Source organism: Macrobrachium nipponense, chromosome 9, assembly GCF_015104395.2.
Source record: "Macrobrachium nipponense isolate FS-2020 chromosome 9, ASM1510439v2, whole genome shotgun sequence".
NCBI lineage: Eukaryota > Metazoa > Arthropoda > Malacostraca > Decapoda > Palaemonidae > Macrobrachium > Macrobrachium nipponense.
In genome coordinates, this window is record NC_061110.1 from 12,620,987 (window position 1) to 12,633,486 (window position 12,500).

At 37.9% G+C, this 12,500-nt stretch overlaps 1 protein-coding gene across 10 annotated transcripts in view; it reads right to left on the reverse strand.

Annotated features, from left to right (window-relative positions):
• The window catches only part of LOC135218577 (rho-related BTB domain-containing protein 1-like), a 142,659-nt gene that overhangs the window by 41,796 nt on the left and 88,363 nt on the right, over window positions 1-12,500 (reverse strand). For all 10 annotated transcript variants that reach the window (XM_064254991.1, XM_064254990.1, XM_064254989.1 and 7 more), the window contains one exon: window positions 4,872-5,078. In XM_064254991.1, coding sequence (XP_064111061.1) covers window positions 4,872-5,051 — 180 coding nt within the window. In that variant the 5' untranslated portion in view covers window positions 5,052-5,078. The remainder of the gene's footprint in view (window positions 1-4,871; window positions 5,079-12,500) is intronic.

Genomic DNA, 12,500 nt, shown 5'->3' on the forward strand with positions numbered 1-12,500 from the left:
ATCCATTTTCTTATTGAAGTATGTGTTTTTATTTTATATTCTGTGTGATTAATACTTTCTACAATTTTGGTATTTTCCACATTTTTCTGTGTTTTCATTTGCATTCACAATTTAATTAACTTAGTTATTTTCATTAATTAATCGTTGCACATTTAACTGAATTTAACCCTTGTGAATTAATTTGTATTTACTTAGAATTCTTTTCAAATTTCATTGTTGTTTAGCTCTTGTGAATTAATTTCCAAATTTTAATTATTGCCTAGCGCTTCTGAATTTTGATTGAATTGATTTTCTGGAATTTTGTGATAAATTAATTTTGATTTAATTTTGCTTAATTAATTCAAGAATTAATTAAACTTTGCTTTGTTTTCAAGTAACAGTAATTTTCCGTGATATTGTGAATTTCACTTATAAATTTTGAGTTTAATAATAAATTTTTGTATTTAAAATTTTTATAAGTGTTTTCTTTATTTTACACCAGTATTTAATTATGTTTATGTTAGCTAGAAACATAGAGTGGTAATTGAGCTGCTTTCCTTCAATTTACTTGAAGTGAGTTAGAACCAGGGAAGTACTTAGACTTCTGAAATCGGGGAAATACTTAGACTTTTAAAGTTGTTGATGAAGTGATGCCCTTTAATTAATTTAATTACTTACAAGATTACCTCACACCTGTTTTAATGAACTTAGTCTGATTTTCTGCAATACTGGTAAGTTGTTTAAGGGATCACTGTTGCCTTTAGAGTACTCAGTCGTTTAGTACCTCTGATGAAGGTTCAGGTGTCTGGCTGTTGTGAGGTAACAATTAATCAATGGTAAGTGTAATAACCAGATACTTGGCACTTTGTCACAATATGTATGTATGTATAGTATATATATATATATATATATATATATATATATATATATATATATATATATATATATATATATATATATATTATATAGAGTGAATTCCGTGCTTGACTATGAGTCTGATAGCCCGAGTTCGCTTCCTGCGGCCGCTCAGTGACAAATCACAGGAATTTATTTTTGGCCATTCGAAATTTATTTCTTGATATACTGTAATGTGGTTCGGATCCCACTATAAGCTGTAGGTCCTGTTGGCATGAAACCAATTGGTTCCTAGCCACGTAAAAAGTCTAGTCCTTCGGGCCAGACCTAGGAGAGCTGTTAATCGGCTGTGGTTTGATAAAACTAAGTTATACTTAACTTGTATCGTTGAATGGCCTCTGTTGAAAAAGCCTACGGGATTTGGACGTAACATTTCAGTGTTACTAAACTGCTATTATTAAGGGGGGGTTATCTTATGACAAAACATTAATACTAAGAGCCAATACAGTCCCCAACTTAACGAAGCAGGCTTCGTCAGACCAAAATAACCACACATAAAAAAAATAATACTACACATAATGGGAATTGCGTCATTTTCCAGATCTAGTAAAAGAAGACTGAAGGAATGTTCTTATATTCAGTTACGTCTGAATGTGTTATTTTTTTGTCATGATTTACCCCCAAAAATTATTGTCATCATATTGAGTCTTTCCTTACTGTTTGTTTAGAACTATCTTCACTTCACTTTTCTAACCAAGCGCAGCATGCAGATGTTGTCACCGTTCCCAGAGGAGAAAACATTTAACACCATGAATATTTCGTGAAAAGTACTGTGACAGAAATTTCACTTAAGTTGTCGAAAGAATATGAGTAAATCTACGCCTTCTTCCTGAGTGAGGGGCCTTCCTTTTCCGACCGAAGGGGTCAATTTTCTAGTTGGCCTCTGTTTTCGTTTTGTTTGTATGGTGTTTTTACGTTGCATGGAACCAGTGGTTATTCAGCAACGGACCAACGGCTTTACGTGACTTCCGAACCACGTCGAGAGTGAACTTCTACCACCAGAAATACACATCTCTCACTCCTCAATGGAATGGCCGAGAATCGAACCCGTGACCACCGAGGTGAGAAGCAAACACCAAACCAACCACGCCACTGAGGCGCTGGCCTCTGTTTTCGTCTGCACCTTCATTTACCCATGTTTTCCTCAGCTTTTATCATCTCTTTCCACTTAATAGTAGTACTTGGACCCTTACCCTTAATAATAGTAGTCTTGGAAAACTACTTAGTTTTGAAAATGATAAAAATATCTGAGCCATTTTAAGCCATTGTATTTATATTCAGGATCGTTTTTGCTGACGAACTTGGCCATTTCATAGGGCTTTTCGGCTTCTGTGTGACGTATTTCTCTCCTACATGTAGGACACATTCTTGACAACCAAGTGAGTTCTAAAGTTTTAGGAGTTAGATTCCACCACTCTCAGGTAAATTTTACTTCTGGAAACAGATTACACCCCAAAAGCTTCGTGAATATGAAAGCCTTGCCTCAAACAGTTTGGAGTTGGAAAAATTAAATTTTGAATTCACTGTTTATTTATTAATTAAAATTTTTTCATATGCATTTACAAGCATTTGCCTTGGGGCTCTGTATTATTTGAGTGGCTGTGGCTGTCAAGAATGTGCGTCAAGCAAGTGGAAGAGAAACCAAAGTGGAGAAGCAAAACGAGGATGCAAAGCTCACAACATGACAGGTCCTAAAAAGAGACTGTCAAATATATATATATATATATATATATATCTATATATATTATATATATATATATATATATATATATATAATGAAATCCTTTTCTTGTGTTTTTAAATCTTCATATATTGCTGTAAACACAATTAAAATACTTATGCTTGACAAAGACAACTGTCCTCAATTCCAGTGGGAATGGAACTGGACAAAAATTGTACCATGGTGAAATCTTCTTATCAGGTTTCTGCTTGATCTCATGACAGCCTGACATTCTGGTTTGTGCGGTTTATGCTGGTCATCCCCCTACTCACTGGAGGGCCCTAATCCTTAGTGGTGGTGGTGGTGGTGGTGGTGGTGGTGGTGGTGGTGGTGGTGGTGGTGGTGGTGGTGGTGGTGGGGGGGGGGGGGAGGTCTTGGAGGTCAGGTATTTGGCATTCCATTAATCCCCGGAATAAGTCCGGATTATTGTTAGGTTCCCTGACGAAGCTGGAGAGTTGACCTTCTTGAAAAACATTGCTGGCGTTTATTTTATCTAAAATACAAAAAGATTTTGCCATCTAGGCCAGACCCTTACGACGCTCCTGATTGGCTGTTGATAAGCCAATCACGGGGCTGGAAGCTCTCAGTCTCTCTCTCTCGAGTTCACATGGGTAGGATCTATGTTCCACCTCTCCTGAGGGATACGTCTTTCCAAAACTATCCCTCAGGAGAGGTGGAACATAGATCCTACCCATGTGAACTTTCTCGAGAGTTTCCAGCCCTGTGATTGGCTTATCAGCAGCCAATCACGGTTGATGTGAATCTACTATAGTATGGAGTGACTGAAGGACAACTACACAACCTGCAGGACTTGACATTATTGCTGCTGTAAAGGAATCAGTTTATTTTATTCTTTTTATTATTGACATTAACGGCTCTAATGAAAAGCCCGCTTATTTAAGTCATCAGCTCCCAGGTTGAGTAAAAGATTCTTGATTTCCCGGGAGAGGTAAGCTAAACTAGTCAGTTTGGCTTCATAAAAACAGGAATCAAGTGTAATGAGTTTCTCATTGCTCTTGTTTAACGTCAACACATCAGCCGAAAGGGTTGTCTGCCTTTGGAAAGCAATTGAAAACTCACCTCAAGTCACCCAAATTCACAACGCCTCACGGGAAGCTGTAAACTTATTTTCAACATCATCTGCCTTGGCCATAGGAATAGCATTACAGTGCAGAATAGTTTTATGGAATCTGGAATGTGGAGCTCGGATAAGTGCGTTGTATGAGAAACTAAAGTTTCAGTTCTTAATACAAAATACTGTCTGGAGGCAACTACAAGGTCAATAATAGTCACGGATATGGACTAACTGCAGTACATCACACATTTAGGTTTACGACGCACAGGTCAAAGATTCTCCACATCAACTCCACCCAGTATTACACACACACACACACACACACACACACACACACACACACACATTTATAATTAAGGATTGTCTATTAACACACACTATATTTCTTCGACCTGACCTGGAAGCGAGATATGTACTTGGCAAGTAGCTGACTTTGGTGGGTCCTTGCCTGGGTGGAGAATACCCAGAGGCAAACAAACTCGAATCTAACGACCTTACTGGAACCATATCCCCCAAAGGAAACCTCGTCCATGGGGATACAATATGTACATTTTTTAATTATGGTGCAAATGGTTTTTGAATTGCTATGTATCATTGGATGACCTTAGTTTTAGTGGTAGTGCATCATTAGATATTTTTAACTGCAGTTTTCATTGATCAGTTGTATATTAGATTTTGATTGACTCAGTATTCAGTTATTTAATCCAATTCATTCAATCACATACCACTGCAGTACTGAATGACCTTTACAGGTCCCAGCGCTTGGGCTATGCCCTAAATTCCATAATCAATCAGTCATATCCTCTAAAGGAAACCGCGCCCATGGCGAAACAATATGTACATAGTATAATATCCATCCCAGAGAGGGGAACATAATATCCATCCCAGAGAGGGGAACATAATATCCATCCCAGAGAGGGGAACATAATATCCATCCCAGAGAGGGGAACATAATATCCATCCCAGAGAGGGGAACATAATATCCATCCCAGAGAGGGGAACATAATATCCATCCCAGAGAGGGGAACATAATATCCATCCCAGAGAGGGGAACATAATATCCATCCCAGAGAGGGGAACATAATATCCATCCCAGAGAGGGGAACCAATCCGTAACCTGAAAGATGAACAGCAAAAACTCGGCAAAATTGCAGATGAATGCAGGAGGCAGGGACTACTCACCTCCTTGTAGATCCTGTACTGATCGATGGCGAAGACGGTGGGTACATGGGTGTTGAGCAGCTGCGACAGGGAGAACTGCTTGTTGCAGGCCCGGGCGCGGATAAGGCGCGTCTTGCCCACGGCCGTGTCCCCCACAACCACACATTTCACCAGCTCCTGATGCGGTTGTTCATTATCCATGGTAACCACCCATTATCCTAGGCATGCCTGCAACGACAGCGTCGAAAGGGAAGCATTAGATCATTGTGTTGAGTGCGCGGTTGCTACAACAATAAGATGACATGGCATGCAAATACAAGTAAAAAAAAGATGAGTTGTTGAAACCAATAAAAAAATGTCCGAAATGATTCGCTTGTAAGAATATGTGGATAGGAGAGTGACTGGGTTGGTGTGAAAGTGGGTCTCCTCCACCCCCAAAGATCTTTAGTGTCTTTATGACTAAATATTAGGTTACGATAGTAAATGTACAGCAGGAAAATAGAGCAATGAATGTTGTATGGACAGTGGAAGAATGGACAAAGGTAGAATAACAGAAGATGAGATTCACAGAACAGGCGAAGAACATATCACTAAACAATCACAATTTAAGCGTAATTCTACACAAGAAATTAAAAATGCTGAATTTAACACTCATTAAACAAAATGACAATTTTTTTAAATCAATTTTGTATTTTTCATAACTAACAAACCTTCGGTCTTAACATTAGGATAAAGCTTCTGGCGCCAGCTGGAAAACCGGTAAAATTAATATAAATAAATTGTGTACGCAAGGACCTATTGGCATCTGTGCTTGATCAAGAGATCTGTCATCTGTGGGATCTTGTGATCCCGTCAGTTGCTATCTTACCGCCTTTACGAGAGGATACTATGACGATGACTATGAAAGAACTAAATTCTGTCACTTCTCTACCTTACAACACGGTCTCTACATTATCATCTTCATCATCATTACCATTGTTACCATTAGTAGTAGTAGCAGTAATGTTAGTGACAACCTATTACAACCCCCCCATGCAATTCAGTTCAGTTTCTTAAATCATAAGTAATTCTTCAGTTGATAATTATGCAACACTTCAGTAAACTTCTGCCTGAGCAATGGAAAATGTCAAGACCGGGATTTCTCAAACTTTCCATTCTTTAGAAAACTTCGCATTTATTAATAACGTTTATGCGCAAGTCCTGAGTTTATGACAGTGAAACAATAAATACTCCAGCGACAAATCAAAACACCAGGTTTTGAAAATGTCAAGTTTAATTTTGTTGAACTTTTTATTTTTTTATTTATTTTTATTTTTTTGTTCATTTTTTATAATGATTAAGAAAGTTGATAGCATTTTAATGTGTGTGTGTTGTGTGTGGGTGCTTTGATCTAAATAGTTTCTTGTTCATTATGATCTATATTTACCAGTTATTTTCATCAAATTTTTTTATTACCTTCTCTAAGCCGCTTCCCTAATTTTATTTTCGTTTATGCATTTTATTCACAAGAGAAATTATTTCTCAGCTCATGTACATAATAATAATAATAATAATAATAATAATAATAATAATAATAATAATAATAATAATAATGGACTCCCCACACTATAATACTACTACTACTACTACTACTACTACTACTACTACTACTACTACTACTACTACTACTACTACTACTTCTGAACACTCTCCATTCTTTACATCTTAAAATAAACTCCAGAATCTCCCTTTTTCCTTTCCGCACATGAAGGCAAACCTTCCTGAAAACTTGAGTTGAGATTACTTTTGAATTTTTCGATATCATCCAAATGACCCAAAGGAGAAAAAAAGAGCGGAGGGAAGAAAAAAAAAGAGGGTGAACAAATGGAAAAAAACGAAGCGAGATAAAAAGAAGAGGAGAGGGGGAAAGATAAAAGAAAAAACGGGTCGAGATAAGAATTAAGAAAAGGAAAGATCTAAATTACATTTCAACCGGAAGAGAAAGAGGGGTTGGCAACAGTGAAAAAAGGATGAGTATTATTATTATTATTATTCTTATTATTATTATTATTATTATTATTATTATTAAAGATATATTCATAGTAGCATGAGTCTTACAGTGGAGAGCAAAATCCTCAGTTATGAATAAGTAATTATTTAAATACTTATCTTTGAATATATGTACAAATACATAACTATGGATTTGTTTCTTTATAATTATTATTTTTTTTTTTTTTTTTTTTTTTTTTTTTGCTCTATCACAGTCCTTCCAATTCGACTGGGTGGCACTTATAGTGTGGGGTTCCGGGTTGCATCCTGCCTCCTTAGGAGTCCATCACTTTTCTTACTATGTGTGCCGTTTCTAGGATCACACTCTTCTGCATGAGTCCTGGAGCTACTTCAGCCTCTAGTTTTTCTAGATTCCTTTTCAGGGATCTTGGGATCGTGCCTAGTGCTCCTATGATTATGGGTACGATTTCCACTGGCATATCCCATATCCTTCTTATTTCTATTTTCAGATCTTGATACTTATCTATTTTTTCCCTCTCTTTCTCTTCAACTCTGGTGTCCCATGGTATTGCGACATCAATGAGTGATACTTTCATCTTGACTTTGTCAATCAACGTCACGTCTGGTCTGTTTGCACGTATCACCCTATCCGTTCTGATACCATAGCCCCAGAGGATCTTTGCGTGGTCGTTTTCTATCACTCCCTCAGGTTGGTGCTCGTACCACTTATTACTGCAAGGTAGCTGATGTTTCTTGCACAGGCTCCAGTGGAGGGCTTTTGCCACTGAATCATGCCTCTTTTTGTACTGGTTCTGTGCAAGTGCCGGGCATTCGCTTGCTATGTGGTTTATGGTTTCATTTTTCGTATTGCACTTCCTACATATGGGAGAGATGTTATTTCCGTCTATCGTTCTTTGAACATATCTGGTTCTTAGGGCCTGATCTTGTGCCGCTGTTATCATTCCTTCAGTTTCCTTCTTTAGCTCTCCCATCTGTAGCCATTGCCATGTGTCATCGCTGGCTAGTTCTTTAGTCTGTCTCATGTATTGTCCGTGCATTTGTTTGTTGTGCCAGTCCTCTGTTCTGTCTGTCATTCTCCTGTCTCTGTATATTTGTGGGTCTTCGTCTACTTTTATTAGTCCTTCTTCCCATGCACTCTTTAGCCACTCGTCTTCACTGGTTTTCAGATATTGCCCCAGTGCTCTGTTTTCGATGTTGACGCAGTCCGTATTTGCTCTTGGGTGTAGTGCTTTGTGTATTGTCATATGTTTCCTGGTTTTCTGATCTATGCTGCGGAGTTCTGCCTTCGTCCATTCTACTATTCCTGCGCTGTATCTGATTACTGGCACTGCCCATGTGTTTATATTATATTATTATTATTATTATTATTATTAATTAATTATTAGTTAAGTAGTAGCCTCTTAGTCAACAGACAAGGAGGCGGCAGACATTTTACCAAAAGACACACTTCACCGATCGGATAGTTCACCGAAGAGTTAAAGACCGAACCCTCCGTAAGGGAGTAGTGCCATCAGTGGACACCACGTGGCGCACCGTTGGCATTACTAAAGAGTGTGTGCAGTGTCTGGTCAGGCCTACCTGCACACACTTTTTAAGCCTTTTACTTGACCTTCATTCTCGCTTCCTTTCCTAAGTCTCTGTGTCTCCCATATTCACCTTTAGAACCTCGTCCTTCATCTCATTTGTTTTCTGTCTCTCTGTCTTGCTGTCCAACCACTCCGACGCCCTCTTTTCACTTTTTATAGCGCTGAATGACTGAAGTTGCCGTAGAACTTCACTTTTTACCAAAAATTTCATGAATCAATCCTGAACGAACGAGCTGGCATCTGTCAGTTTTGATATGTCACACTTTCTTAACATAAGTAAAGAAATAATAAGTAAGATTAATAAAAAAAAAAAGTCAGAGGAAGCTACATCGATTGCCATACAATGCAGGGATAAGTCACCCATTGATGCTTTCTAACTAAAAGTGAGCACTTCGAGTCACGAACATTTTAACTGACAACCGAAGAGATCAGTAGAAGGAAAATCTTGTCATCAATACGTCAAAACTTGCGGCTTCCTGCTTTCAAGCACCACTAGTGGCTGCCGCTGTGTGATGGGATGTTTAAATGCGACATTAAGAAATGACATAAGAAATAAGAAATAAGAAATACGCTCTCGACGTGGTTCGGAAGTCACGTAAAGCCGTTGGTCCCGTTGCTGAATAACCACTGGTTCAATGGAATGTAAACACACCACACAAACACACAAACATTAGAAATACGATCTTTTAGCCTTTAACATTTGTTCCACAGACTTTCAGCTTTCATGCGATGGTGTTGTCATTTTGTTACAGTCTGCCTTCAGAAAGTATGTATAGAAAAATAAAGAGGAATGTTCTGAATTTCATGTGCTCACTCACTCCATTTTGCGAAATGTTCTTCGGCGAATTGTCCATTTGCCAAAATGTCCGATGATCATCATTCCGGCCGCGAGAGAGAGAGAGAATTGTAGGAGACAAAAGTGCGTCATGAATAATAATAATGTGCGGGATAGTTGATGTCTCCAAATGATAAATGACTGACTGGCAATGAATGTCAATGCAAGGGGTGATGAAAAAGAAGTCATTAACTGCACGAGTACTTCGAGGCATATACATAGAATAGCAATCTGCGGAGGCTACATGACAATGCAAAAAAGTTGAACTTTTGTGTAGTACAAGCAAAAAGGGGAATAACTCCAAAGTTTTCCAAGTCGCGGAAAGAGCCGCTGCTACTCAAAAAACATTAGAGCGCAGGGATCATCAAGGGGGGGGAGGGGGTTAACAAATCTAAAAACTTGTTTGCGAAAAATAAACTTTGGGTGGGAATTCTACATAACGTTTTGTTTACTTTCATTTTTATTTGCGTTTTTCATTTTTCGGTTTTGTTTCCTTAGAGAATTTGACTCGAAAATGGTTGTCATGTCAGATGCTTTGACGAGGCGTCTTTTGGACGGACGGGTGTTGTACATTAATTCCGATTGGTAGCATCTACGAATATCCCTTCGTATCGCCATCACTTTACATTGCGAAGATGATCCTTCTAGCAAACACTTTCATTGTTATAATGATCATTCCCACCTCCTTTCGTCTCTCCATAACCAAATAGGACACTGGAGAGGCAGTCCCACTTGGTAAGCTCTTTTGCCAAGCTACAGAAGATACCAATCCCGGTGCCCAAGAGAAGGGTACTTGTCTAACTACAGTAACGCTGGGAGGCAGAAGGCCTTCTTCAGTGGGACGGAAGGCTCAAGAGACACTTCTGAATGGTCTTGTCAAGAATATGCGTGCAGTGAGCCCAGAAAAGTACTCGGAGAACGCATACCTCCGTCAACGAGAGAGAAAAAAAAATGCACATTGCATCATCACCGTCCGGATCCATTCCAAATTTTAACGAAGTTGTCATTGTCCCAAAAGCCAAACCTTAAAAACATTCTGTTGAAGCCCATTCTTGCCATAATGATACACAATACCCGTCCAAATGAGGCGACATCAAAGCATCTCGTATTACAAACATTTTCGAGTAAAATTCTTTTAAGGAAATAAAACCGAGAAGCGAAAAACGCATAGATAAAAGAACAAAAGTCCACAAAACACTATTTAGAATTCACACCGAAAGTTTATCTTTCGCAAACAAATCTTTACGAAAAAAAAGTAGAAAGACAGAAAGAAAGAAAAAGAGGCGGACACCCACCACATGTGAATGTGACTGTTGATAGAAGAGCCTTATCATGTATTCTAAACAAAACACACCTGGTTCAACAGGTGATGCTGATTTAATGGCGTTTCGATTTGACCTTATATATATTTATTCATTTATTTTTTAACGTTCGTTCATTTCTAAACTCTCTCTCTCTCTCTCTCTCTCTCTCTCTCTCTCTCTCTCTCTCTCTCTCTCTCTCTCTCCAAAAGGTCCCTTTTCCATAAAATAGCAGATCTTTCTCAATCAAGTTTTTATAACTGCTTAAAAAAGAAGAAAACTGCATTATAAAATAAATATTTAATAAAATATAAGCGCGCGCGCGCGCACACACACACACACACACACACTCTACTACTACTACTACTAACTATTACTATTACCAAAAAATAAAGTATATTTGGCGAATGGCTACATATCTCATACATAAAAGAGACTTTGAACAGTAACTTTCGTAGTTTATTCTACATTTTCAGGTTCACACTGAATACAAGAGAAGTTGACGGCTTTATCCGAAAACACAGAAGGGGGCGGGGTTACAGTTTGTTAGTCTGGGTAACCCCGCCCCCTTCTTATTTTGTATATAAAACTCTGTCAACTTCTCTTGTTTCATCCACCTACGGGCTGCTCTAGGAGCAAGTAATCGTTTAAAGTCTCGGTTTTCACTCCTCACCTTCTTATGGGGATTTTGTGATATTCTCAAGCACGTGTTCCTTCATGCTAATTGGTTATATATATATATATATAATATATATGTGTGTGTGTGTGTGTGTGTGTGGTGTTTGGGTGTGTGTGTGGTGTGTGTGTTTACCTATACAGTAGCAATTCTCCAATACCCAGTGTGTGTGTGTAATAATAGCTCCTTATGTACAGTAATATTATCAGCGATAAAACGAGATATGCCTGAAAGAACTGTTTGAAGAAAGGCAGCGAGTTACATCACACAGCGGTCGATGTAGTGAGAGACATTTTATAGTAATATAATTTCGTAAACAAAAGCCACACCTAGAGGAACCACAAAACAGCATGCAAAATGCAAGCAAGAGGGAACGAGGGATCATGGTTACTGCGTTAATAGCTGGTACTTTACGTCGATCCGAAAATCGAACGCAATTGTTTAACGATAAGAGTCCTACACATTGCGTAATGAAAGTTTCCTTATAAGTCTACATTTTTCATTAAATGTGTTCATGAATCAAAGTTCATTTATGTCGATAAATCTGTGTTGAATGAATCGGGAAGGTACAAATGAACTCCGTTCCTCCTCTAGTGTTTTGTTTTCTTCAGAGACTAAGAAAAAAAGAAGAAAAATCTCGTGTCATGTAACTTTTGATTCAAAGTGTGTATTTTTAGGGTTTCCCCTGTACTTCTTGCAGGTTACAGTCCCGTTTTCTTTGGTCATTCACGATTATTCCAATACTGATTGTGTCGGCTATCAATTTTCCGATTATTTGCCTTCATCTTTTTGCTGCAATTACATTTACTGCAATGTTTGCTATATAAAAAAAAGACACCTCTGTTATTCCATTCTCATTCTAAGTGAACTGCTTTACAGTAACGAGCGAGAAATAAAGAGGAATTCAATCATTCAAGAATCACGAAGCCCATTGATGAATGAAGGTGATATAGAGTGAATCGAAGCCACGAGTACCTACGTGGGAGAAAATTGTGACGACTGTGTGAGTTATTGCAGCTGCTGAAATATTACACAGCGTAAATCGAAGTTCTGACAATAACGTCTGTTTTTTTTTTTTACCGAAGAAAATGCCAAGAAAAAGAAGAAACGTTCATCTAAATCAATATTCCTGGAGGTTGAATAAAAAAAAAGTTTAAATTATGAACTAATAAGATTGAATAAATAATAGAGTTTAAATTATGAACTAATAAAATTAAATAAATAATAAGACTTTAAATTATG